This window comes from Drosophila rhopaloa, unplaced genomic scaffold (genome assembly GCF_018152115.1).
Source record: "Drosophila rhopaloa isolate 14029-0021.01 unplaced genomic scaffold, ASM1815211v1 contig_163, whole genome shotgun sequence".
Lineage (NCBI taxonomy): Eukaryota > Metazoa > Arthropoda > Insecta > Diptera > Drosophilidae > Drosophila > Drosophila rhopaloa.
This window is the reverse complement of record NW_025335043.1, coordinates 9,880,501-9,908,347: the sequence shown is the minus strand read 5'-3', so window position 1 is coordinate 9,908,347 and position 27,847 is coordinate 9,880,501. Positions and strand designations below refer to the sequence as shown.

The following is a 27,847-nucleotide window of genomic DNA, read 5'->3' as shown; positions in this document are numbered from 1 at the left end:
AGAAAGATAAAAAAATGTAGACAAATTGTGTAGTAAAGGAAAAAGTAAATAGGAGATAGCACTCACACAATACAAAAACAAGAGAGAACGCTATAGTCGGGTGCCCCGACTATCAGATACCCGTTACACAGGTAAAGGGAGTGCGAGGGAGATGGAGATAGAAACTTTGATCACGCATAACTTTTTAACGAATGGTCCGATTTGAAAAATTTCTTCTACATTTCGATAGGTATCGATAAACACAATAAAACTGCATTTTTACTTTTCCGAAATATTTAAATTTTTAAAATCGTATATAAGCAATTGTGGGCGTTAAAGGGGGCGTGGCACCTTTTTGAAACAAACTTGCGCTGCGTAGGAACTCCTAGAATCTGCATGCAAAATGCCAATCTTCTAGCTTTTATAGTTTCCGAGATCTCAGCGTTCATACGGACAGACAGACAGACGGACAGACAGACGGACAGACGGACAGACGGACAGACGGACAGACGGACATGGCTATATCGACTCGGCTAGTGACCCTGATCAAGAATATATATACTTTATAGGGTCGGAAACGCTTCCTTCTAGCTGTTACATACTTTTGCACGAATACAATATACCCTTTTACTCTACGAGTAACGGGTATAAATATATGAATACAAATAATTTTATGAAATTAAAATTACGGTAGATAGGATCGAAATGCACAAGTACAAAAAAATTGAATATTGTTTTGATTTGGACAAAAAAATGTTACACATTAAAGTAAAATATAAATGCTTTCCTAAAAATAATATTTTCGTATTAGAGTCACAATTGATAGTCTAAATATTTGTAATTTAGTAATATAAATTTACAAAGGTTAAACAAAACAGAGAAAGCCTAACTAAAGCAATACTTAACAAAAAATTGCGAAGAAAAATAAAAATAAAAAAAGCCAAGCTTGTGAAGTAATTTTTGTAATGAATTTGCAATTCGCCAGTTAACTTTGCGCTTTCTCTCTATAATTTTCTCTCTGCTCTCTGGCTGCATTTCCTCCCCCTTTCTCCACCGCCCCCCCTGTTAACAGTAACATTAACAGCTGTGTGCTCTCGGTCTCTCACTCTTGGTCACTCCCACCCCCAAAGCCCGTTTCTTTGCCATCGTTTCGGTATCCTCTCGCTGGCGCTTTAACAGCACTATTTTCGCTGTTAAAAAGGTATTGGGGGGATGGGGTGCGGTGGTTAATATTTCTGCGCTTCTCTCTCATTTCATATTAAAACGGTCAGAAACTCTCCGACGCTGCGGACGTGTGTGTTGTTCGTTGTCCGCCAAATATACAACAATAAAATCCAGCGATCGCCAACAACAACAGCAAGATAATGTTTGTGTGTGCTTGTGTTTGTGCCTTAGTTAATTTGAAATCAAATGATTGATTCGAAACCAAACAAATAAATGGAAGTGTAGCAACAACAAGGCGACGTTACGTCATGACTGTCACTGTCGCTTTTGTTGTTGTGTTGGCATACTTTCAATGCTAGTGTGTGTATGCGGGAAAACAATTGTTTTGCGCCAAGCCAACAATAATTATTAAAATAAAACGAAAAGAGAGAGAGAGAACGAGACGGCAGGCACTCGAAAGCTTGGCCCCGTTCCATTGCCACTGCGTTCCAAATATTGTTTACAGTGGGACAACAGCGGCGAAAACATCTACATCTGCTGCGCTGCGGCGAAAACATCTATCTGCTGCGGCGTTTTTAAAGCGAAATCAGTCGTCAGTCAGTTCGGTTGCGGACCGGACGTCGTGATATAAAAATATAAAATAAATAAAATTCGCCCAAAAATGTGCACAGAAAAGTGTCTAAAAGCCAAGTTTAAACAAATTTAATATAGCGCAATTCCTAAATCAATTTTAATCGGGAAATATTCAAAGCAAAGTTTTTTACGCTCATTGAAACTTTGCGTATTAAAAATAAATGCAAACCAAGCTTAAAAACACCTAGAAAATCAGTAGGAAACCCCAAACAAAACAACAACAAACAAGCGTTAAGCATCAACAAGCAGCAACAAAACAAAAGTGAAACAAAATAAATACCAGCAAATAATAAATAAATAAACAAAACCACAGATACAACACACATACACACATACATAGCCAGCGTTCCTGTACTCAAAAGCATTCCTAATAGCCGCAAAAAAATAATAATAACAAATACAAAAGAAATAACACAAATTCAAAGCAGCAATAATAACACTAAAAAAAATTAACAGAGATCAACAAAAGCAACAAATAAAGTTAAAATTCAATTTACAACTGAAGAGCTACAAAATAAAGCCATGTTTATAAGTGTTGCATAGATAAATTCGTCAAAAAAAGTGTCACAAAAAGTGTCGAAAGAGAAGCCTCAAGCTTAAATAAATTTAGGAAATTTATGCCCTTAAAATAGCGCAATTCCTAAATCAATCTAATCTTCAAAATATAGTTAAAACCAATTTCCAACAAAATAAATCCAAGAAAAGAAAAGAAAAACGTCGAATAAAGGTGAGCAAGCATATTTACAAATGTATATAGGGGAAACACCTTCTTCAAAGACGATTAGCCATAAAAGTACAACGTAACTGAACTTCGGAGCTGCAAAAAGTGTGCCCAATATTCAGTAGCCGCACTGTAGGCGCTATCTAATTATATGCTATTCATGTTCTATCTTAAATCTGCTCTCTATAAATCGCATTCCGGCGACTTCCTGTCAACACTCACACACAAATAAAAACAAGAAAAACAATAAAAATTCACAAAAAGAGCAACAAAAATCCAGTCGCAAACTGTCCACTGTCCACAGAAATGCAATAAATTTTGAAATCAGCTCTGGTATTTTTTACTAGTTCTCACCAGACGACAGACATCACGCCCCCTCGCCAACAATTCCCCTTTCTACAAATAGACGTGCGAAAAAAGTATTAAGAATATATAAAACATTTGTTTTAAAGCAATTTTGAATGCTTTTAAACCCTTTAATAATTTTTGTGGCTGTCATAAACCATCTTGTAATAAATTAGTCGCGAGGCGGGAAAAAATAAATTATTATTTGGGGGTCAGAAATTTCACAAAAGGGGAAAATATAACAAATATCTGTATATTTTAATTTTGTTTGGGGTGTGTCTTTGGTGGATTTAAGGGGCTTAAGACTCATTTCCTTTTCACCAAAAATTAATTGAAAAACTTTGAAAAGAAATTAGATAAAATTTATATTTTCAAGTTAAATAAATTGGGACTTAATATAGGGGATTAATTATTCAAATTTATATGAATTGAATCTGCAAAGGAACACTGTCTATTCCAATTCTTTTAATGTTAGTGCTTAGCCCATCTTTGTTTAAAGGGATAACGTCATTTTTTAGCGGCCTTTAAGAGAAATAACTCTATAAAATTGTGATTTTCTCGCCTAAAAAGCAAAGTGCCTGGCTTAGCTTCGATTAAATCTTACCAACTCGGGCTTAGGTTGCGAGAAAAGCTAAGAACTTCCCAGAAGAGCTTTATCTTTTCTGCTCTATCGGAGCCACAAGGTTTTGGCTTCGGTTTGACTTTGGCTGTGGCTATGGCTATGGCGATGAAAACAAAGGCCCGGGCCATGGAGTTTTAATAGAGGAACCAGAACAAAACCAAGTCAAAGTCGCGTGTAGTATCTCCCCTCTCTCTCGGTAGGTGTCTCACACCCTCTCTTTCGCACAGCAGTAGGCAAATCACTTCCGTTCAATGAACCCATGCGTAAGCCAGCTCTTCATCAGCTCTTTTGCTTTTGCTTTTGCTCTTGCCTTTTGCTTTTCCTTTGCCATTGCTATGCTATTGCTATTGCCATTGCCTCTTGGCTATGCCACACACACTCACACACACAAACACTCACACTCGGCAACACACAGAGCCGCACATGTGGCTCAGTCTCAGTTTTTTCTCTTTGCTTTTTACATACAAATGTGGTAATAATAATAGAAGCGAGGGAAATGCAATATAAGAAATTGTTAACTTTTATTGTGGGTAATACTTTAACTCAAAAAAAGTATTAGATTTCAGTTAAAGTTTCTCCATTATAAGCTAGGTATGCACAAAATATTTAAATATTTAACTATATGTCTCTTTCTCTTGAATTTATCTTGCCATTAATGTTACAGCTTTAAAAAAAATAGGAAAATTGCTTGGGAAAACATTTTAATACAAGAAAAATCCCAGCGCTTCTATTATTTCTTTGACGACTGTAAGAAATTCCCACACTCGCCCACATAAAAGTAGAAGAGTTCTCATTGCTTTGTCGTCTTTGGTTTACCTTTACAAATTCACCTGGCCTCCCACCTCGGTTTTTCCCTTTTCCCCCCACCGAGCATAGGAATGTTACGCATACGCCTCGTATGCTGTCACGGAAAATTTGACTCACTTGGCCGGCACATTCCAAACATCTTTACGACTGGCCATTAATATGGTTATTATGTTTTTATGTTACACCCGCTACCCTTTCGAAAAATGCAAAATATTTGCGTAAAACCGAAGAAAATAAAGCAAAAATTTTAATTAAAAACTTCATGAGAAAATCACGAAGCAGCGACAGCAGCTCGATTGACCAGTGAATTAATCGAAAGCTAATTAAACAGCTGACGACATGGGCACACACATATATAGGGCCAAATCAAGGTCTTTTGTTTTTGCCATAGTGCCGTCTCTGTCGCGCGATATATGTATATCGCTCATACGCCCCATGGCCGCTTATCAAGCGTCTGGTCTGGTTCTTCTGTCTGCTTCTGCGTCGCTTCTTTGGCTTCTGGACGGAGTGAGAAAAGGTAGAGCCAGGCAGTCGGTCTTATCAGCTGAATTCTTTGCCGCTCTATTTTGTTTTTTTATATAAAAGAGCCAACACAAGCGCACAATGCGGAGATACCCATGGACTTGAGCACCTGTCCGACCGGGCGTCGACGTCAACAACACTTCCCGCGCCACCCACATGACCACCTCCACGAAATCAGCCACACTAAACACCATAGCTCTAGCAACACCACACTTGAAAAAAAAATCCATGGGAATTCCAGAAAAATAGGTCTGGAAATCACTATCTCGAAAAAACTCTGACATCTAGAAAATAATTAAATAATAATTTTAAAAATATGTTTGCCTTTTAAAATTCAGCTGTTTTTAGTAGTTTTCAATTTTATTTATTTTATTTTATTAACTTAACTCTTTGAAAATTAGTTTTTATATTTTTTTGAATCGAAAATATCTTTTTAAGAAAATTAAATAAATGCTTTTAAGAAACCATTATTTAAAACTACAATAGAATACAGAACTACAATCTTAAAAAGTGATTGAAACATTTTCTAAGTGCATCACCATAGCACCACTACAACCAGCAACCGAGCATGAGATTAGAGAACGGACGAGCGACGAACGACAACATTCCCCAAGGTCATTATTGGTCCTGCAGTGGAGCAGCCCAAGGGGGAGGGGATCGGGTGGGAGAGCCCCCGCTGCAGGCGGGTGGCGACTGATTGAGGGAGCCCCTGTTCCTTCGATAAGAAAATCACCAGCGAGATGTCCAGCCAGATAATCACGTGTTGCGGCGACATTGACGCCTGGTCATTGACTGACCCCCAATAATTTTGGAAACAATCGTAGGGTTATGATTATGGCTTCCACTCTCTGCAATCATATTTAGTCAGGAGAGCATTTTTAGTGGGAGCCATATAAAGAAAAAATTTTCATTGACCAATAATTTATTGAGAAAAAAATTGTTTAAAAAAATAGGTAAAGGCTCAAAAGAAGGTTTATTTATCGTTGAAGGTCGATAATGTAAAAATCTCTTCTATTGTATATGTGCAAAACCTAATTTAAAATTGGTTTGAAATGTATGTATTTCTGTATTGAATTCTAAGTAAGGTTTTTTCAATAAAACCATATTTCTTTGAACCTTTTTATTTACCATTTGCCTGACAAGATAACAAGCCATATTATTAACAGGGAATAAGAGGATTATAATATTATGTATGTGTGTAAAAAATGGCATTTGAATAATCCAATGACGAGTTGGGCATACCCGGTTTATGGCTCTCCCACTTCTACCCTATAAACCGAGCGAATCATTAGAGTTCATAATCAAGTTTACTCACACACACGCCGATTGAAAGCCTCATATATAGTCATCAGTTCATTCCAATCGGAATCGGCCAGTTGTCTGGGTCGAAGTCCGAAATTTGCTGCTTTATTTCGTTTCGTTTTTACTGTTTCTGCCGATTGTTGTTACTATTTTTGTTTTTTTTTGTTGTCGTTTCTTCGACTTTTTTCGCCATTTGTCGTCTTTTCCATTGTTTTCGTTGACGACTTTTCTACAGACATTTGTATATTTGTATATATTTTGATCTGCGTTTCTTCTCTTTTTGCCCCCAGTCTTATCTGACTTGTTGAAGTTTTTTGATATCCGCCAGACGCGAGACTTTTGCGCCTGCATAATTTTTCCCCCGACGCCTTCGGCTAATAAATGCTAATTTCTGTTAGTTTCTATAAAAAAAGTATTTTGAGTTTTGGGGGCTTTCTTTTGTCTAAAGTCTATACGCATTCCCAACATCTTATCAATTTTTTTTTTCATTCAGAAAAAAAATATAACAAATGGAGATTTACACAAGAAACAACAAAAATATTATATTTCCGAACCGGACAGACGAGCAGCGAAATCGCTAATCGATTGACATGCGGTCTTTGCCTGATTGTTTGGGAACGTCTCAAGAGTCCAGCTGAAAAGTTGAGATAGAGACTGGGAGATTCGCAGCGCTAGAGATAGAGAAAATGAGAGAGAGAGACAGCTGAGATTAGTCAACAAATTCAAATCAAATTATAGCAGTGCAGTGAAATCGGGAAAGGCTCTTTGCAAAAGTGAAAATACAAATGTTCTCCCAAATACTTAATTACAATATAAAAGCGAAGCTTCTCTCTTAAATAAGCAAATATTTTGATTATTTATTTGTATAGGTAAGTGTAACCATGATTTGCAAATATGAAACAAAAAATTGTTCAGTTCTGATAAGCCGGGAAAATAATCAAGTTATGGTATTTCGCTGAATCGAATGTATGCCGTTTTACGAAATTAGCATATTGATAAGAGTAATTGCCAAGCCGATCCTAATAGTGTGGTGATATTCCCTGTTTCTTTCATAACATATTTCATAAGTTTTCGAGTACTTTTACTCAAGCCTTATTTAATAAAGTTTAAGTGAAAATCATTTTTTGGAAACCTGGGAAGATATCCTTATACAATTGATTATTTCCATAAAATGTATTTATTTCTCAATAAATCTCTATGAGGCAGTTATATAACTTTTAAATTTATTTACCAAAAGGCTTTATCGACAACCACTTAGAGGAACACCCTTACTGCCTTAATATCCTTCTAGAAGACTGCAGAATCTACGAGAGGAATATGTCTGGGACTGAGAAGTATCCGATTACCCGGAGCGACCCTGACTTGTGCCACGTCATGCCACTCACTCCATTTGTTTGTGTGTGGTCGTGGTCAGTATTGGGTATATGGTGAGCAGTCAGCCAGACATCAGCGGATGCCGGCCTCAAAGGGGTGGTGCTGAGGGGGGGCAGGGGCGGAGCTGGGAGGGGGCCACCTGATAAGACCATGAAAAGGCGAGTTGGGCTCTAGAAATGAAACGGAAGCTGACTATCACTATGTGGAGCGAATGGGACAGATCTGAGTGTAGCTAAATCCCAGACACTTGACTAATATTCCCCCCTCCATAACTCCTCCCACTCACAAGCTCACTATATTTACCACACAATAGCGCGATAGCTGAAGAAGAAGAAAAAACGACAAAACTCTTTCGCTTCTTGGAAATTTGTCTCGACAATCAGCAGACTCCCAAGACCTAAGCAACATTCTTGGGTTTCTCACACAGTAAAAAATATTGTCTCAAATTTGATAGCCCAATTAAATTGAATACTTCAGACATATGTGAAGCTTAAATTTGATAGCCCAATTTAGATTAATATGTCTAAAGTCTATATGAAGCTTAATAATCTGATGATATATACTATAAATTAGAATTTAAGAATTTAAATTTAAAAAAAAACTGAAGTTATACATTTAAATTTGAATAATTACACTTTTAACATTTCAATTGCTAAAAATATATATATTGATATAAAACTTATTTGATTTATCCCAAAACAAATATTTATTGAATGGTTAAATATCATAAAAAGAAATCTGATATAATTTTTTTGTGTGCACTTTTATTTTTTGGCTTGGCAACCGCCCCCTGGCCACGCCCCCCGAGTTAAGCTTAGGGCCACTGGCTGCTTGTGGCCTACATTTCCATGAAGCACGAACCCATGACTTGAAGCTCCCCAAGTACGAATGTGTGTGTGTGTGTGTGTGGTTGTGTGTGCGGGGACTTCATCAATGATTTATTTGCGTTTCGCGTGTGTCTGTGTCCTGCTGAAACTTCCTGCTTGAATGTTTTCGGTTCCTCGCACACAAAAACCCATACCCCCGTTCGAAAATGTAGGTCAAATATTTATCTTCCGCCTGATATTACGTAAGATTATTTCTGTCTGGGGCCAAATCAGTTTTAGTTTTTTACCAGACAGCAATTAAGGCCCATCATAATTTTCTGAAAAAGGAAATCCCTTCAAAGCGCCGACACAAAAGCGCTAAAAACCCATTTATAATCGCCCCATGGCGTCATAGTTCAGTTAATACCTCCCGGCCATATATACTATAGGTGTTTTAATGTCTGGTCCCATCGCGAATCGATATGGAATCGCAATGGAAACGCACACGTGCAGTGGAAACTCGGAACTCTGAATCAATGAGCGATTACAAATGGAACGAAATAAAATAATACAAAAAAAACTATATGTCTGCTGATAATGCCTGCAGACAGGCGGCAGGGGGAGGTGGAGAAATCGGGGGGGGATCGAGGGCCTTGCCACACCGAATAATTCCACGTGCTAGAGCCCAAGCAAAACTAACCGCCGAAATGTTAAAATTTGAAATTCAAATTAAATAACAAGAGCCGGCGGCAATTTTTCGTTTCGTTCCTTTTTCTTTCTTTTTTGTTTTTCGTTCATAAAAAATCAAAATAAAATTCCGCAAAAATGTATTTTTATGTCTGGCTGTCGTCTCATATAGGCCTCGAAAAACATTTTTTTGTTGTCTTTTATGCAGATGAATGATCTCTGAGGTGGTTTAAAGGGGGGTGTGTATATATAAAAAATGTTATTTTGTTCAGCCGAAATGTCGGACACAATTTTCTGACCGCGCCAATGAGTGAGGGCGATGGAGGGGTGGACTGAAGAGAGCATAGTAAAAATAGACAGACAAATTGTCGCGTCATGGTAAAAACAACAAATAAAACAAAAGGGAAACAAAAATTCATTTAAAAATAAATTTGAAAACATTGTCAAATGCCTTTGTTGTTCTTTACTTGTGCAATGAAACTAGAAAAATACAATTAAAAACGAGAAAGGAAAGCTAACTTCGGGCGGAGCCGAAGTTGATATACCCTTGCAGAATACTCTGTAAATTATATTCTTCAAAATTATTCATAAGATGCATTCTTAATACTCATAAAAAAATGCCAACTTCCTAACTTTAAAAACACCAAAGTTATGGCATTTTCAATCGTTCAGTTATATGGCAGCTATAGGATATAGTCGGCCGATCCTTATGAAATTTGGTAGGTCGGACTGATTAGCCAAAAATAAAGCCCATCGAAAATCCCAACTTCCTAACTTTACAAACACCAAAGGTATGGCATTTCCGATCGTTCAGTTGTATGGCAGCTATAAGATATAGTCGGCCGATTCTCATGAAATTCGGTAAGTCGGATTGATTGGCCAAAAATAAAACCTATAGAAAATCTAAACTTCCTAACTTTACAAACACCAAAGTTATGGCATTTCCGATCAATCAGTTATATGGCAGCTATAGGATATAGTCGTCCGATCCCGGCCGTTCCGACTTATATACTGCGTGCAAAGGAAAGAAGGGTGTGTGCAAAGTTTCAATTCGATATCTTTAAAACTGAGAGACTAGTTCGCGTAGAAACAGACAGACGGACAGACAGACGGACAGACAGACGGACAGACAGACGGACAGACGGACAGACGGACAGACGGACAGACGGACATGGCTATATCAACTCAGGAGGTGATCCTGATCAAGAATATATATACTTTATAGGGTCGGAGATGTCTCCTTCACTGCGTTGCACACTTTTGACCAAAATTATAATACCCTCTGCAAGGGTATAAAAACAGAGCAACAAATGGATACGTGCAGAGTCGGCGTCTGGCATTTTAACTTTTGTTGTCTGCTTGTTTTCCTTTTGTCTTACCAAGAAATTTATGGTCTTGCAACATTTAGACAGATTAACTATCCGCCTCTCTCTCTCTTGGGTAATAAATGAGTTGACCCTGCTCGAAGTTGGACGCGCCAACATTAATTTCAATGAAATGCAATTAGCATAGATAGATCGAAATTCCAAGACGCCAGCTTGATTGTCTAGATCTCTCTGCTTTTAGCAAAAAACAAGAAAGGAAAGCTAACTTCGGGCGGAGCCGAAGTTGATATACCCTTGCAGAATACTCTGTAAATTATATTCTCCAAAATTATTCATATGATGCATTCTTAATACTCATAAAAAATCCGAACTTCCTAACTTTAACAACAACAAAGTTATGGCATTTCCAATCGTTCAGTTATATGGCAGCTATAGGATATAGTCGGCCGATCCTTATGAAATTTGATAGGTCGGATTGATTGGCCAAAAATAAAATCCATAGAAAATCCCAACTTCCTAACTTTACAAACACCAAAGTTATGGCATTTCCGATCAATCAGTTATATGGCAGCTATAGGATATAGTCGGCCGATCCTTATGAAATTTGGTAGGTCGGATTGATTGGCCAAAAATAAAACCCATAGAAAATCCCAACTTCCTAACTTAACAAACACCAAAGTTATGGCATTTCCGATCAATCAGTTATATGGCAGCTATAGGATATAGTCGGCCGATCCTTATGAAATTTGGTGGGTCGGATTGATTGGCCAAATATAAAACCCATAGAAAATCCCAACTTTCTAACTTTACAAACACCAAAGTTATGGCATTTCCGATCAATCAGTTATATGGCAGCTATAGGATATAGTCGGCCGATCCTTATGAAATTTGGTAGGTCGGATTAATTGGCCAAATATAAAACCCATAGAAAATCCCAACTTCCTAACTTTACAAACACGAAAGTTATGGCATTTCCGATCAATCAGTTATATGGCAGCTATAGGATATAGTCGGCCGATCCCGGCCGTTCCGACTTATATACTGCGTGCAAAGGAAAGAAGGGTGTGTGCAAAGTTTCAATCCGATAGCTTTAAAACTGAGAGACTAGTTTGCGTAGAAACAGACAGACGGACAGACGGACAGACGGACAGACGGACAGACGGACATGGCTATATCAACTCAGGAGGTGATCCTGATCAAGAATATATATACTTTATAGGGTCGGAGATGTCTCCTTCACTGCGTTGCACACTTTTGACCAAAATTATAATACCCTCTGCAAGGGTATAAAAAACCCCTCACGCCCCCAAAAAGGTACAGGGAAACAAATTTGTGTATGGTAAACAAAAATGTAATAATTTCGTACTAAATTGAGCCATATATTGGCAAAATTAACGAAGCCAGAGTAAATGAAATAGGAAAAAATTGTATTATATTTAAAATGAAAGCTATTTATTTTCCTGTGTAAGCGCACACTCCCCTCTCAGCTTTCATCTTTCAAGTGCTGCCGAGTTTGGGCAAAACGACTTGGATTACAATGGCAAGAGATTGACTTCAAAGTGGAAGCGCCGACACTTGTCGCGGCTAATTCTCCGTCTCTTTCCGTCTGCCTCGTCCCCTCTCTTTCCTTTGAGACTATGTCTGCCTTATTTGTTTATTGTAAGAAAAATCGATTCTCTAAGCAAAAATTTGTTTGTGGTAATTTACTTCCTAATTCACTATGTATTGATGAATTAGATTTCCTTTTTTTATGAACTGCTATTTCGCACACATATAATGCATTTTTTTTGTATTTGAGACAACAAAATGTTTAAGAATTCGGTAGCCAAATATAGCGAAAGGCCATACCCAACCCAGACAGCGTAATTGCCGGGAATTTTCGGCAAACATATAATTAATCTTTCCCCTGTCTGCCTCTGAATCATGACGAACAAAACTAAATTTTAAAAGCATTCCGAGCGAGAACTGGTGATTAACAAACGCGATTAATGAGCTTTATTGTTTCGTGGTCAACTAATCTGGCATACAAATACACCCATTGAGGCCTGACAGCAGTATATATGCGTTTAGTATATACGATACCACAAAATTGCGACTTATCAATCAATTAATATTATTTAAAAACCATTAATAGGCTTTCACTAATCATTTTGTTTGGCCAGAATCGGAAACTAAGCCAACAGTTTTATATAAACGTTCGTTGGTTGAAAATTATAAATTAGCCACACGCGCTGATATCAATTTGCACGCCTCAACTTTGTGATAGGCGATCGATAAAAACTAAATACGAAACAAAAAAGGTAGTAACAGCATTGAATCATAAATAAAAGTAACGAATAAATGCCAGTGACTGACTAATTGATTGATTGGTATACTAAAGAAAGTTTTTAGTTTCTGATAAGAGTTATAAATATGAAGAAATTAATTGAAATGGGCTTGCTTATCTGCAGACAGTTGCAACAGTAATGCAACAACGCAATTCCCGCGTGCTGTGACCCGTGGCGTATGAGTAATCGATGGGATTACGATTACGTATACGCCATGCCAAATGCCATATATCATTCTGAGCCAGAAAATCATCCGAGCCGAAGAAACTGGAGCGCAGACAGTGCTGTAAAACGCCAACATTTGACACACTTTGCACAGGGTGGTGTAAAATTTGCTACTTGAGGATATATTTTCTATTGTTCGGGAAAAGGGCCTACGAAATAAAAAAAAAATGGCAAACCCCCTTCCCCTCCCTATCCATACATGAACTAGATTTTTCGGTCTGAGAGCGCCATCCACCGCCCCCTTTTCGACACGCCCACTGACCCAGTTATATAGGGTAAGTAACCAGCGGTGGGGAACTACAAAATCTAGACAGAGGGAACCTAAACCAGGTCAATGAGTCATTGGCCGCAAGCAAGACGGGGAGAAAATAGAGGAGTCCACAGTGCAAAAAAAAAAACGAGAAAAAGAATAGGCAAAAACGTGGCAAGCTAAACATGTGAATCTCCCTGAAAGGCAAGTTTTTGCGTAATATTTCGAAGCCTCTGTCAATATTTGCCAGCCAGAGCGCCATCATAATCATCATCATCACCATCATCATTGTAGCCATCGTCATCTGCAGTGGCTCAGGCAAACAGAACAAAAGTCTACATCAACATCAATTTCTGGGGTGTGAGACGGGGGCGGAAGTGGAACCGAAGCCAACGTCAAGTCCAAATGGGGAAAAAACCAATCGGCAAATAAACAGAAAGACAAAATCAACAAAAAGTATGACACAATGTTGCAATAAGCCAGGGGAACAAGAATAAAGGAGCCGCAAAGTGCAGGAGGTTGAGTGTGGTTAGATACTTAGGCAAAGTATGGAAAAAGGAACACAGAATAATGCGTAAATTGTTTAAGTAGGTTTAAAAGTATATCTATGGATATATACCTGTACAAAATAGGAGCAAAAAATGGTATGGTATTTAACGATGGGAAAATGTCAATTAAAAAGGACTTACATTTAAATTAGATGAATTTGAATAGTTGATTTAAAAAATATATATTTATATTTACCTTTAGTTAGACAGAGTATACCATTTTAATTCATGGCTTAGCCAGCTTATGTATATTGAACACCTGTAATGCACCAAGAATTTGCCTACTCTATTATCAAGTCGCTGCTACGAAAAAGATGATGAAATCGCAAACACACTCAGAAAAAGCAATACGTTGCGTATACGTAACCGTTGAATTATTGCGCATACGAGGTGTTTGCACAATTTGCCACGTGATTTCCCATTAATTAAATGCGTTTGCAAATTATGAAATAAGTAAAAATACATTAAAACAGAGTAGGCCCAGACGTCAAAAGAAGCGAAAAGTAAAAAATAAAATTAAAATGGGATTCTCCGCCAGGTTGTGTTGTGCTGGTGAAATGCACCCGCTTCGCTTAAAGGTCAAACGACATCCTCATCATCGTGTTGATGATGACGATGATGATGATGGGAAAACGCTGCTGCCTGGGCGAGGTCGACGTCGCTGTTTTCTCTGTCTGCGGTTTGTTTCAGTTTTTATTTTGCCTCTTTGCATTTAGCTCATTCATTTGCATTCCCTGCCACTGCCTCTCGATTTGCCCGTTTTTCTGTCTGTTGCCGTGCGCAGTCTAGCTGCAAACAAAAAAGCAAAAAATGAAAAAAGGGTTGGCCTCTCACACGGGAATCAAAGAAAGGGATAAAAATGCTGACGGGTGGTGGCGAAAGAGCGGGCTTTCCTACTTTTCATCTTCTGCGCCAGACAACATTGTAATATTTTGCACAAGCTAGACCAAAAAAAATGTTGCCAAAAACAAATCAGCAAATATATAAATAAATAGAAACCCGATTGCAGACGAAGCTGACGTCAGCTGATGATGCTTCTGCTTTTACATCCTATATATTGGCTGTAGAAATCCCTTTTGCACCAATGCTAAACAAAATATTACACAAGTTGGGAAATTAAATCTAAACAGCCTTATATATCTATCCATTATTATATTTTTTCTTTTCAAGTTCAATATCAACCCAATAGTTTATGATTATATTTTTGTTTACGTTTGGATATCTGAAACCAGTTTTGATTCCCCCGATAAGTTCTACTTTTACGATTTCAGCTAAATTAAGCTAAATTTTCCATTTGATCCTAAACTGCTTAAATGTTTCTATTATTATTCTCTTTGTTTTTTGTTCGCGCATTATTAATTTTCTTATAAAATATTTAGTAGTGGTTAAGAAATTCTTTCTTGTAGTTTAATTCCCCTAAAACCTAGAAAACACTTTCTGTAGAAATCGCGTTTTAGTCCAACGCTATAAATCGCTTTTAAATTGCATCAAAAAATCACACAAGATGCCGAGAAAATCTAAACTTTAAACAACAAAGGCACACAATTTAACTGGATTTTTCAAGTTCAATGTCACCTCAATGTATTATGATTGTTAAAGCTTATGATAATGCCTCTAGTTAGTTTATGTACCCGCGTAGAATGCGACGATCCTCGCACAACCTTGACATCCAATCAAGGTGTCAATGGCATTGCCTTCAAATGTTTTTTTCGGGCCGGTATACCGGGCATTTTGGGGCTTTTCGGGGGTGGGACCAAGTGCTGCACTTGACTGTCATTAGCGCGGTGATCATAATCATTGAATTAATAACTTTTGTTGTGCGCCAGAGCGGGAAGGAAAGTTGATCGAAAGTGATCTTGTTTCGCGGCTTGAATCGCCCACTTAATCAAATGCAATTGTCATCACCGCAAAAGGACAGAGATTTGATTATGTAGAGACATTATCATCTCCCTCGGTCAAGGAACCTATTCAATTTGGATGGGTATGGAGATGGAGATAGTGAGAGATCAAAACAAGTTTCCCCACGATTTGTAAGCTTGCCCACTGTCCGTTCAATGTCCGTTCCACTATTAAAATAGCCATGAAAGCCGTTTGGTCGTGGCTATGGATCTCTGAAAGTGTTAGCCAACTGTCTGATCTGTCTGATTTGTCTGGTCGGGCTGGTCCGATTTGATGTGGTTTGGCCGGGTGCGAGGTCTGTTGTATACGAGTATATGCCGTCTGGGGTCTGCCATTCGCCGACTTGCGTCTGGTGTGATCAATTCAAATATTGAATCTGTATTCGCTCAATTATTTTAGCACTTTTTCAATAGTTGGCGGGCACACGTGCGTCAGAGGTCCAATCAAATAGAAACCGGCGGACAGTTGAACTGTTGCCAGGTAATCCTCTCTCTCTCTCTCTTTCCCCGCCCCGGTTTTATAGGGTATCAGGTGATTTGTCTAGCTGTACACCTGTATATATACATATTTTTTTTTTTAATGCATGTTTTGTGCGCGGCTCCAGACGTAAACGAAGTCCCCAGACGTGCTCAATCATTTCACCTGCGATAAAAATAATTGCAACAACCTGAAACGAGCGGCACAATTAAAAAATACAAAATAACGATCAAACTGGGGAGTGATCCAACTAACAATTACCCTATGAAAGCGGCTTTAGTCCCGCTGACTAGTTTTAACAATGTTAAGCTTTTATGATCTTAATGGCATATTAAAATACAACTATAAACGTAAGTTTATTAAGGCGCGTAAACTTAAAAATTATCATTAAAAATAACACGCTCATCAAAATACAAGTATAAGACTGTCTAGAAACTTTGACTAAAAAAATAAATTTATAGACTTAAATTTATGGAAATAGAACATGATTTGATGAAAATAATGATATGAAACTTCAGCAATTCTTAACTTAGGACAATTTAAATTTTTAGAATAATAATTAAGGCTTATATCTTTGACCTTGGCGATAATAATTGGGCTGAAAGTATAGGAAAATAGATGTCGACATCAGCTTTTGTCACGCTCCACAGTTCGTGGTACAGGGTAGCTGAGCAGGCAAAAATAATTATCAGAAAACAAAGGCCATAAAAGGCAGACCGAAAGCAAATGACAGCCAGCCAGGTTGAGTCACCTGAGACGGTTGAATCCGAGTGACAGCGGCTGGGAATGCGCAAAAGTCTAAAGTGCCACTTGTTGTTGTACCTGTTAATATAAGTTTTCTTTTTTTTTGTCGCTGTCTCGCCTGGGTTGAAGTCAGACGGAGAAAGAGTCATAGAAATTGTTGACATATTTTAATTGGTTGCCGTTGTTTTGTGCCTTTTCGCTACGTACATTTTAATTTCAGTTGATTAACTCTTGGCTTGTCTGGCATTTGTTGGCTAATTCGTTCATGTCTGGCTGGCTTCTTTTTGTTTTCGCATTTAATATATGTATGTACATTTTCTCTTTTTTTTCCACCGTCAGAAATCATAAATTAATGAAAATCCAAATATTTATGTTTTCATTCACCGATCGTGGGGAGACAAAGATAGAAACGTTTACATAGCTGCGTCATTTTTGCCCTGATGAAATTGCGCTGCGGATCGGTGTTGTTTTTGTAACCGTATATCACAGAGACAGAGCGTCATGATATTATTCACTATATGTAGTTGTAAAATCTTGTTGCGCAAGCTTTTCGCGTGTATCTGTATCTGAATCTGTATCCGTATCTGTGAGTTTGCTCTGTTACAGGGTCTGCGACCGCGACGGGTGGCCTCCGTCTGTCTGCCATTCTATCAGCAGTGTCTGGCCCGGCGATATCGTCTATATAATACCCATTACTAATCAAAGCGTTTTGGCTTTTGTAATGGCGATTTAAAAATAGCCCTAGATATTGAGGGGATTTTTTTTGTGAAAGCTTGTAATGCTACCAAAATAGAACTTGTAGTGCAAAAGCTGTAAGTGTAAGATTTAACCATGACAACCACTTTTGGCACAGTACTGCGACAATTGGATTATTTTTTTGTGGTCTGACACAGTTGAATTGGAATTACATTGTTAATATTTTATAAATATTAAAAAGTGAAATAATTTCTTTGCGTATTAAAATGATCTGAATATATCTCTGTGATCTTAAATGTTCTTAGACAAACAAATTAAGCGAAATATAATACTTTTATTTGATCATTAAACAAGCAATTCAAAAGTGTGCCTTATCTAAGAAATCCTTCACCTACTTTCCCCATTTTACAGGGTACTTCATGTGTCAATCAATCCCTTAAATGGTTTTTTTTTTATCGAACTGCTGTCCGCCTACATTTGCTGGCCCGCTCGCACTTACTACCGCCCGATCGCGCATGTGTGCTTGTATCACTTAAGTCGTCTGCTATCTAGTCTAGACGCAGTCGCCCGTATATACGTGATGTAGGCATATATGTATGCCTATCCGTCCGTAGTCGTAGACATTGCGCGGGGTCTTTCTACAGGGCGAATTCGGCGAGAGAGTCGAGAAGTCGAGAACGCCGCGCACCTTGTAGATACGGATACAAATACGTGCGAGTATCTACGAAATACAACAACTGGGCGACAGTTGCACGGGCTTTGCTCTTTTTTTTACATTTTGTTGCTCTTTCATTGTTATTTGGTCGGTGCTTTGGGCCGCATTCGATTTGTTTCATTTATTTATAGTAATTAAAAGCGTTCGTGAGTGGGAATAAGTTATTCAAATTAAACATCAAAAAAACCGAAAATTAAGATCGAATTTATAAGTTGTAAGTAAGTGAATGGGAAATGGAATGCTGTAGAAAACTTTGGAGGACATTCAATTGAAGGGGCTTTTTGTATAAAAATCAGTTATAAATATGACTGGAGTTGCAAAAGTAATGCAACATTTTAGATAAAACATAAAAATATATTTGAATGGTTTAAAATAAATTCAGGTTCAATAAAAATATTTTTAATTAGGATACATTATCCTCTTATTACAAAGAACTTTAAATTAACTTTTCAGCTTAAATAAAAGACTACTTACTTTCAAGTTAGTAAAGTGGTATTTATATAATGAGAAAATGATATAGCTTTATATATTACCAATTACTTACTGCTTATACATACATATAACCGATAGACGCACATTCAAAGCCCACGACTTATATTTATTTTCCGCTTTGCAATCGTTTTAGGTCGCTTGTTGCTAATCGCCATTAGTTTATCCGTGTGCCTGGCCTGTGGCAGTGTGTTGGTGGCCGCGATTGCCCTGCGCCGCTCAGCCAACGCAACAGCAACACTAGCAGCAGCAGCAGCAGCAACAGCAGCAACATCGACAGGAGCAACATCAACCGCAGCAACAACGCGCAGGATACGGCACAAACGTCGCTCGTCGCAACGACGGCGCAGCAACAACAGCGCGGTGCTGTCATCTGGGATTGGGATTGGCATCGGGATCGGGCTTGGACTGGAAACCAACTCGGCTCTGGCCCTGCCACTGGCAACACCATCAACATCGGGCTCCACAGCAGCGGATCACACGGCTATAGCAGCGGCAGCAACAACAGCAACAGTATCGACAGCAGCAGCAGCAACAGAAACAACAACACTTTTGCCAAACGAGCCGGAACATTCTGTACCCGTAAGTACTTACCCTTCGCATTAGAAAAAGTAAAGGAAAAGAAAAACAAGCGCAAGAAAATACGGGAAAGAAAAAGAAAAGAAAAAGTTTTGCAACTACCGATGGGTGGGAAATTGGGTGGCATGTCTGTCTCTAAAATGCACTCGTCGAAATTGTATAGGTAAATTAGAATGGATACGATTTTGTAGAATATTTTCTATGTAACATTTAACTAAATAGCCAAAATAATTAATAACTCGCTAACTCTTATATTCAAAGTAAATTTTCTTAAAGCATCTTAATTATATTTTTAAACATTTCAAAGTTTATCAAAACTTACAAAAGGTATGACTCAATATCTTCACAAAGGAATTTTCTTATATAAAAATATCATTGCCTACTTTCAGGTTTTTTAGCGACATTACAAAGATTTTTGTCTTAAATGTTTCGCTAAAAATAATTTGGTAATTTAAATGTACATTACAGTTATTACAAATAAGAAGCAAACAGGCAAAGGCAAAAATATGTTTATTACCAATACGTGCTGGGATTTCACTATGTTGCTTAGTTTACTAATTACCTCTTTAGCCCACTTAAAATAAATATGAGCTTTTCTCTCAGTGCGGCCATAAAAGCAAGGGGACACGTGTCGTAAGTTTCCTCTTTTCCATCTTTTTTCTGCACTGCCTTTTGCCTTTTGCGTTTTCCCTTCGCTCTTGCCAATATCCTATGCAGTCCCTTTTCGGCGAAATGGAGAGACAGTAGCAGACAGAAAGAGTGGGGAATGTGGGCGGAAAAGTGAGAGAGAGCCTGCTCATCGCTCACTCTGCCAATGCAGTAAAAGTCCTTGAAAAGTGGGAGTGAATGGGCGGGAAAGCTGGGTGGCAGCAGCATGGCAGACAAACCTAAATTGCTTTCGTCGCCGCCCACGCAAAAAGTCTTATGTAACTGCGCCTACACGGAATTATTCCCTTTACAGCTGCTACCACATCTCCAGCCCCTATTTTTTCGTGTGTATTCCGGAGTGTTATGCAATGTTTGTTAAATGCACAGCACGTCCTTTTTTTTGGAGGGGTCTCCATTTGGTGCCTGTATATGTACGTCTTTATTATAATGGACAAGACATATTCAATTTCTTTATCAGCGCTTTGCTTTGTCTATTTGCCCGACTTTAAATGCTTTCCATTTGTCTACATATTTTATTTATCTCCGCATTTGGTTATTGAATTTGCGCTAGACGCCGGCTTTAACCTTGAGGCCATGGGATTTAATTCAACGACAGAAAAAGACACTCTTCAAAATAAAAAACGCCGCCCCCACACGTGTGGATTTTGTGGATTTTACGTCGTGGGCTCATTGGGCCAAAGTTGTTAAGGCGGCTTTTCAGATTGTGGTTTTAAGATTTCCCAGAACGAGGGGCTGGTGATGGGGGAGTGCCGGTCCGTGTGACGCCCATTACAAAAGATTAAAGTCGGCAACTTTGACAAATTGTTACTCGCTTTGCTGACATCTTCCAGTGCGCATTTGCTCATTTTTCTCCACATCTAGAATCTTGTTTCATATTTTTTCTCGTGTTTAATTTGCCCACGCCAAATCAACATTATGAATAAAACACATCAGGTACGGTGGGGACTCAATAAATACAGACGTGATTGACGACAAATTATTATAATCATTCAAATCAAGCAAATTGCAAACAAATACTGGCATAATCAACTTATTGAAGCGAAATTATTTAAAGAATCGTTAAGAATATATTGATGAACATTCGTGTTCCTTTAAACCAATTCATTTTTGTACGTATTCTTCTCTAAAAGTAGGCAATAAAATATTTCTTTTGCATGTAAAATTTTTTTTCTTAATGAATGAAAGAGTTTTAGTATTAGTTTAAAATATAAAAGTTAGAAATTAAACTATTTGGGATTACCCCAGAAATATATATATCAAACTGATCATTCCTTTTTTGGGATTCCTGCGACGTACAAAGTAGTTCTAAAGTAATAATGATAAAAATCTAAAATTAGACAATTATTGCAAAGAGATAATGATAAGACGGAGAAGATTTATGGGGTGTCTTGAACAATAAAACCCTAAATAGAAGGAGAAGCGGGTTTTTACTGTAGCGCGAACATAATAAATGAATGTTTTCCCAACATTGTTCAGCCACTCTGAACCATGGGCAAAAAGCCATTTAGAAGCCCAAGATGCGGATGGTGGCATGGAAATGGAAGTGGATATGGATATGGATATGGAAGCGGTGGAGACAAGTGCGTGGGCGGGATGGTTGGGCGGCTGTGACGGCGGGAAATGCGAAACACAATTGCCGCTAATAACCCAAGGCGTTTAGCAGAAGCAGAGGGAAAAGGCAGCGACGTCGGCAGCGGCGTTGTGTTTTAATCGAATTTTATTTGCCGCCGTTAGCCAATGAATAATTCAAATTGATTATTAAAATGTGCGCATGTGTTGGAGTGTGTGAATTTCTGCACACTTATACATACCATGTAGGCGTCGACATTAGTAGCATTAGGATGTGGATGTGGATGTGTGAGAGCGGAGCGGGCTTTCATTAAAACCGTTATCTATGCCAGACGCACGCACCAGACGCAGACGTGCATAAATTAATTACAATTACACACAGCGCGTGAGAGCGAAACACGCACGCACACACATACAGCTGTTCCTGTTTCGGAACTTTTTGGCGGCCTCCTAATATTATTACTAATACTTTATCAAAATATCCCAATTTAAAATCTTATATATTTTTGGAGATTGATTTTATTTTACAACTGGAAAAATCTCTCCGAAAACCAAATTTATTCACTTATTGATTTGAGAACTTTCAAATCAATCTTTTATAATTAGCTTTATTCTTCCAAATTTAAAAAAAAAAAAATTTTTAAATATCAATTCATGTCGTGGAGCAAACCAAGTATCAGAAAGGTAATTTTAAGCTTCGGGTAGTTGCAAAATTTTGGGTTGGCCTAAACAAACACAGAGAAAGTCGGAAACTTTCAAGGATTCGAACAAGGCCAAAAGCAAACAGAAGCGGGCAGAGAACAACAACAAGGGTTTACCCTCAATATTATGTCACTTTACTTTATTCCCAAAAAAAAAGAACCAAAAAGATAAACAACAACAAGCGACAGATGCAGAGCAGTCGGGAAAAGCATGTTAACTTATGGCTGGGCTTAGGCCAACAAAAACAATAACAATAACAAAAACAAAGACAGACATTTCTCTTACGTCAGAGTCTGGCCCACACACACAAATGCACAAACGGAAAATGAGGTTATTGCCAATCCCGTCTGCAATGCTCGAGTAAACATTTTAACCTAATTTTTTTTGCCATGGGAGCGGGGTTTGGGGGGTTTGTGATGTGTTTGCGAGCGGAGACGCCCCAGACAATGTGATGCGATATTTTCTGATGCCTCAGATTACCCAAAAAGAAGGAAAAGATTGCAAAAAGAGTACAACAGTCTAACGTCAATAATGCAAACTTTGCATCTGCCATATCACAAATATTATTCAAAGCTCCCTACAGTTCAGGTATCATTGTGAAATTCAGTTTTTTGGTTATTTTGTGCATTATTACTAAACACCTTAAGGAAACTTTTAAAAATGGTTATAAGCTTTAGTTTCTAGCTAAACTAACATTTATAAAATATATAAATTCAGCATTTTTTTCAATTTTTTTAAGAGTTTTAAAATGGTCATAATTTATCATTATCATTTTTAAGTTCATTCGCACCGAGTTTATAGATTGCCTTTTTGCACCAGAATGGTGTTGAAGATTACTTGTTGGTATACCAACTTTATGGGCCTTAAAATGGTAATAATCTTGGTACCCAGAAAAAAATATTTGTCTATTAAAACTTAAAAACTTAGCGCAAGCAAATAAATGAATTAATTAATTATGAACTTATGAAAGGGTTTAAGGGTTGATAACCTTTTCTTCCTTATTACAAAGTATAATTGAAAATAAAATATAAGCATTAACTTGAAGTAGTAAACACAAATACTCAATAATATTTGTACTACAAATAATCAATGTTGTAAATCCAAGAGATATACAATTAGAAGCCACGAATTAAAATGATGTAAAACAATGAAATTCAAGTTAAATAAATTGGCATGTACAATCAAATTAAAAGAAACATGCTCTTGCAGAGCTCTGACCACAAAGTTTCACAAGTTTTTAATTTACAAAATTGCATTTGCATATTTGTATAATTTACAAAGTCTGCGGCCGCCGACGTCGCCAAAAATATTCGTGCTCTATTATTTGTTGTTCGCGCAGAGATTTGTCATTTCTTTCATGCTCGCTTGCACACATCAATCGCCAGGTGGTGCGGTGGGGCATGGGGGTTAAAGACACAAAAAAAGAGATAGAAAAAACCGAGAAAAAGGTGGCCAACGGAATGTGGAACATGTTGAGTAATGCGAATCGCTTTAGTAGAGAATAGTCATGGTGTAAAAATCGTGTATAAGGGAGATTTCAAATTATTACTGAACACTTAAAATAAAAAGATATTTATTTATGAAATGAAAAACATTTAAAAAGAACCGCACAAAAGAACATGATGCTCTTTAAACCCAATTTGAATTTCAGTTTAACTTTCAATACGAGGGTCGCCAAAAAAGCGATCGGAAACAGAGCTGGGCACATTATTCTTATCGATATATCGCTATAAATAAATGGTTGAAAAAGAGAGGTGCCAACACTCGGTTTTACAAATTATTTAAAAAAAGAAGCTGTAGGAAACAATTTAACAAAGACTAGAAAGATAAAATAATATAAATTCAGAACATTGCCCTATATTTCGTAACATTTTTTGTTATAGACATATACTAACATAAACTATTTAGTATTGAAAGCCATACTTATAAGGATACCAGAAATTTCAAAATGCAGTAGTTATTTTAAAGAAAATTTATAAAAACTTATCTATATGATAACTTCTCAAAGGATTGATCTTTAATGATCGTAATTGAATTCAACAAGTGACGTCACAATAATTATCTGCTGCGCCACCTTCTCTCATTTTTCCTCTCTCTGGCTTCCTAATTCGCTCCTTGTCTCTTAAGAACTTTTTGGCATTTTTTATTGAACTGAATTTACCGCTATGACGAAGAATAAAAAAGCACTCAAAACGGGAAATCAAACAACCAACGCTCGTAAGAAACCTGTAAAACTAAGTCTGGCCGATTTCCACAATAATCTGGATCAAAAATTAAATCCGAAGAAGAATAGCGAACAGATGGACTCGGCAAATTGGGAATGTTTTCACAAAAATGGTGTATTTGTTGGCGGAACTCGCGGTCGCGGCGTTTGTTGTGACAAGCTTCCCATTATTGCCAAAAATGTTGGAGATCCTACGGAACAGAATGTTACCAATAAATCAGCAAAGAATGTGGCTGAGCCAAAGAAAATACGGGGAAATCTGGATGATCAGAAGATTCCTAAGCAAAATGGGAATGCTAATGGTCGTCTCATAAACCAAAGAAATCAACGGGAAACTGGAAAACCCAACGAAGCTAGGATATCAGTATCGAGGACACCAAATCCCTATAATGCTTCTCATAGTCGGCCCAAGACCCTAGTGCGATCCACTCCACGGATTCCCACGCCTCCAAGATATGTGCCCCAAGAACTGAAGGAAGTGGATCGCATGACTTCAGCTGATTTCCGGCATGATTACGGTGCTCATCTGGATAATATGCGAACCCGGCAGAAGGGACAACAGCACATGCTTTTCTTTCAATCGGCTATACATCAGAATCGACACCTCTTCAAGGGGCATACGATTTTGGTGCTTTGCTGTGGAACCGCAACTTTGGCCCTCATGGCAGCCAAAATGGGAGCCAAAAGAGTTTACGCCGTGGATTACTCCAAGGTCACTTGTTATGCGGAGCTGGTGGTGCGCGAAAATCGCTATGAATCCATCATCAAGGTCTTCCACGGACGCATGAAGGATCTGAAACTACCGGGGAAAGTTGATGGTATCATATGCAACTGGATGGGTCACTGTTTACTCTACGAATCGGAGATAGTGGAGGTTCTTGAGGCACGTGATCGCTGGCTGAAGAAGGGCGGATTCATCCTACCCGATCTGGGATCGCTTTATCTCGTGGCTTCCGAGGAGCACATGCTGAAGAACGATCGATGCAATTGGTGGAGGAGTGTCTACGGATTCAACATGAATGCCATGCGTCGATATGCCCTGGCTGAACCACGCTATGCCAAAACGACCGGCGAGAAACTGTTGACCCTGGCTCATCGCATTTTAAGCATTGATTTAAAAAAAGCTAAAATAGAAGACCTTTTTATAGATCGAAATATAAGATTGAAGGTCAATAGAGAAGGCTATCTCGAGTGCTTTCTCCTCTTTTTCGATGTGGAATTCAGCAGTTCCCATATACCCATCAAGATGAGCTGCAATCCGTGCATTAGGTTGCCTTACAAATCGCTTTGGTTGCAAACCGTACTTTTTGTCGAACAGCCGTTTATAATGCGCAGTAACCTTCACTACACGGGTAACCTGAAATTCAAACCACTGAAACCAAATAACTTTAAGGAAATGGAAATACGTATTGAGTTCTACGAGGGTCTCGAATATGATGACTTATGTACTCGTCGGGTGGCCAAGAGATGGCTAATGTTGGAGCACTTTCAGACATTCAGTGAGGTGGAGAGCTGTCAGGATGAGCAGGGGGAGAATGGTGGCCACGATTTTTAGGTCTTGTCTAAGATTATTAATTGCACCCTTTTAATTAACTGTATACTAATGGTCTTTTCTCCTTTTTTGCAGATGCTATCGGTACAGACGGCCGGCTGCGCGGGAATGGAGCGGCTCGGCGTTCCGACCCGCACATCTTTGAGCACACCACCCGATGATAGGTAAGTCGAGGTCCCTGTTTTAAGGGCTTAAATGTAGTTGAAAACCTTGGATAGTTAAAAAGAAAAAATCAAATTCGTTGTGTTCCTAAAACAGCTTTTAACCTCCTAATCTTAAATACAAAATAAATACTAATTTGTAAACACTTCCATTTTAGGGATCAATTTAGATGTAGAATGCGCGTGGATGCGCTCCAGGCACGTGAGCTTCTGGCTGTACGTGGCGAGACTGTGATTCGTGGCGCCGGCAACAATCAGCACCAGCAACTTCAGCAGCAACACCATCTCCATCACAGCAGCATCAGCAGTAGTAGCAGCAACAAGCAACAACATTCCCACCACCAGCAACAACGCATGACAACTCCAAGCACGCACAGCTCCGGCGGAGGAGGAGGAGGAGGCGGTGACCACCACCAGCTGAGCAGCAGCAGCAGCAACAACAACAATAGTATTAGCAGTAATGTGGCGAGAGGCGGCATAGAAGCCACCACCCTCAAGTATGGGAACACGGGCAGCGGGAGCGGGAGCGGTTGCTACAAAGGCGACTGCGGCAACTCCTCATCCGGATCCTCGTGCAGTTCGCTGCAGAGCCACAGCAACGACCACCACCAACATTACCAGTACCAGCTGCAGCAGCAGCAGACGCCCCGCTGTCCCCATCACGTACCACTGCCGGACAGCGAGTACGGACAAGATCGACACCTGCAGATAAGGAGCAGCTATCAGGTGGGTCTCCGTAAAACCAATATTTAATTTCTTATACTAATGATTGCGCTTTAACCCCAAACAGCAATCGGAAATCACTAGATCGTACACTAAGCCGCCGCCCAACAAGACGGTGCGGGATGTGCCCGAGCAGATCTCGGCGGGCGGCTGCGGCATCTCCAGCTCCAGCTACCGTCTCACCACGCTCCAGGCGGCCTCCTCTACGTACACGCCCGCGGGCGTGTCAGTGTCCGCCTCCTCATCGTCCAGCAAGTCCAAGCCGAATGTCATAACCAAGTTCTTCTCACGGATCAGTTCGCCCAAATCGCCACCGAGCTGTACGATGTCCTCGGTCGCCTCTCCATCCCCTCCATCCTCCGTGTCCATGTCGTCGTCTGCCTCCTCGCTGGCCTCCTCCGCCTGTGTGTCCACCTCGTCGTCGGCTTCTTCCCTGGCGGCTGCGCCCCTGCCCACGCTGCCGATATCCAATGCTTCGCTGCTGAAGAGCACGGCCTGTGGCTACGGCACAAATCCCAGCGGGACGCATATCTACGCGGGATTGGGGCCCAGTACGCAACTGCTGACCAGTCTGGGAACCGGAGCGAGCGGCAATTGCAGCCCCGAACGGATACCCACACCGCCGCTGTCCGTCTCCGTGCCAATTGGAGCTGGCCTGCAGCCGCTGAGGAGCAGCAGCAGCGGGAGTAGCAGCAGCACCGCCAGCCTACCCGCCGTCGAGACAAGCACAACAACAGCCACCACTCAGTCTTCCTTTGCCGCCGGAGCGACGGGGGATTTCCCGCTGACCACGATGAGCCGCAATAATTCCAACTCTAGCATGATGAGCTGCCACTGCAGCTGCAATAGCCGGAATTGCAGCCACTGTGCGGCCAACTCATAACTGAGCTCGTGTTAAGTTTAACTACATTAAAATATAGGCGGTGGTGCAGAAACCACTGGAGATTTTAGAACATTAGTTAAGTTTTAAGTTTTTACTAGCCCTGCTGTAACGATAAATACTAAATGATT

The 27,847-nt window shown here is 39.2% G+C and overlaps 2 protein-coding genes across 2 annotated transcripts; both read left to right on the top strand.

Annotated features, from left to right (window-relative positions):
- The first annotated feature begins 1,253 nt into the window (after positions 1–1,253).
- LOC108053696 (G-box-binding factor) lies at positions 1,254–27,847 on the top strand. The gene is made up of 5 exons (XM_044458242.1): positions 1,254–2,503; positions 18,794–19,239; positions 26,028–26,116; positions 26,272–26,839; positions 26,904–27,847. Exons 3-5 carry the CDS (start codon positions 26,028–26,030, stop codon positions 27,717–27,719), a joined length of 1,473 nt encoding a protein of 490 aa, XP_044314177.1. The 5' UTR covers positions 1,254–2,503; positions 18,794–19,239; the 3' UTR covers positions 27,720–27,847.
- LOC108053695 (protein arginine N-methyltransferase 1) lies at positions 24,401–25,955 on the top strand. Its single transcript, XM_017136410.2, has one exon. The coding sequence runs from the start codon at positions 24,477–24,479 to the stop codon at positions 25,953–25,955; it is 1,479 nt and encodes a 492-aa protein (XP_016991899.2). The 5' UTR covers positions 24,401–24,476.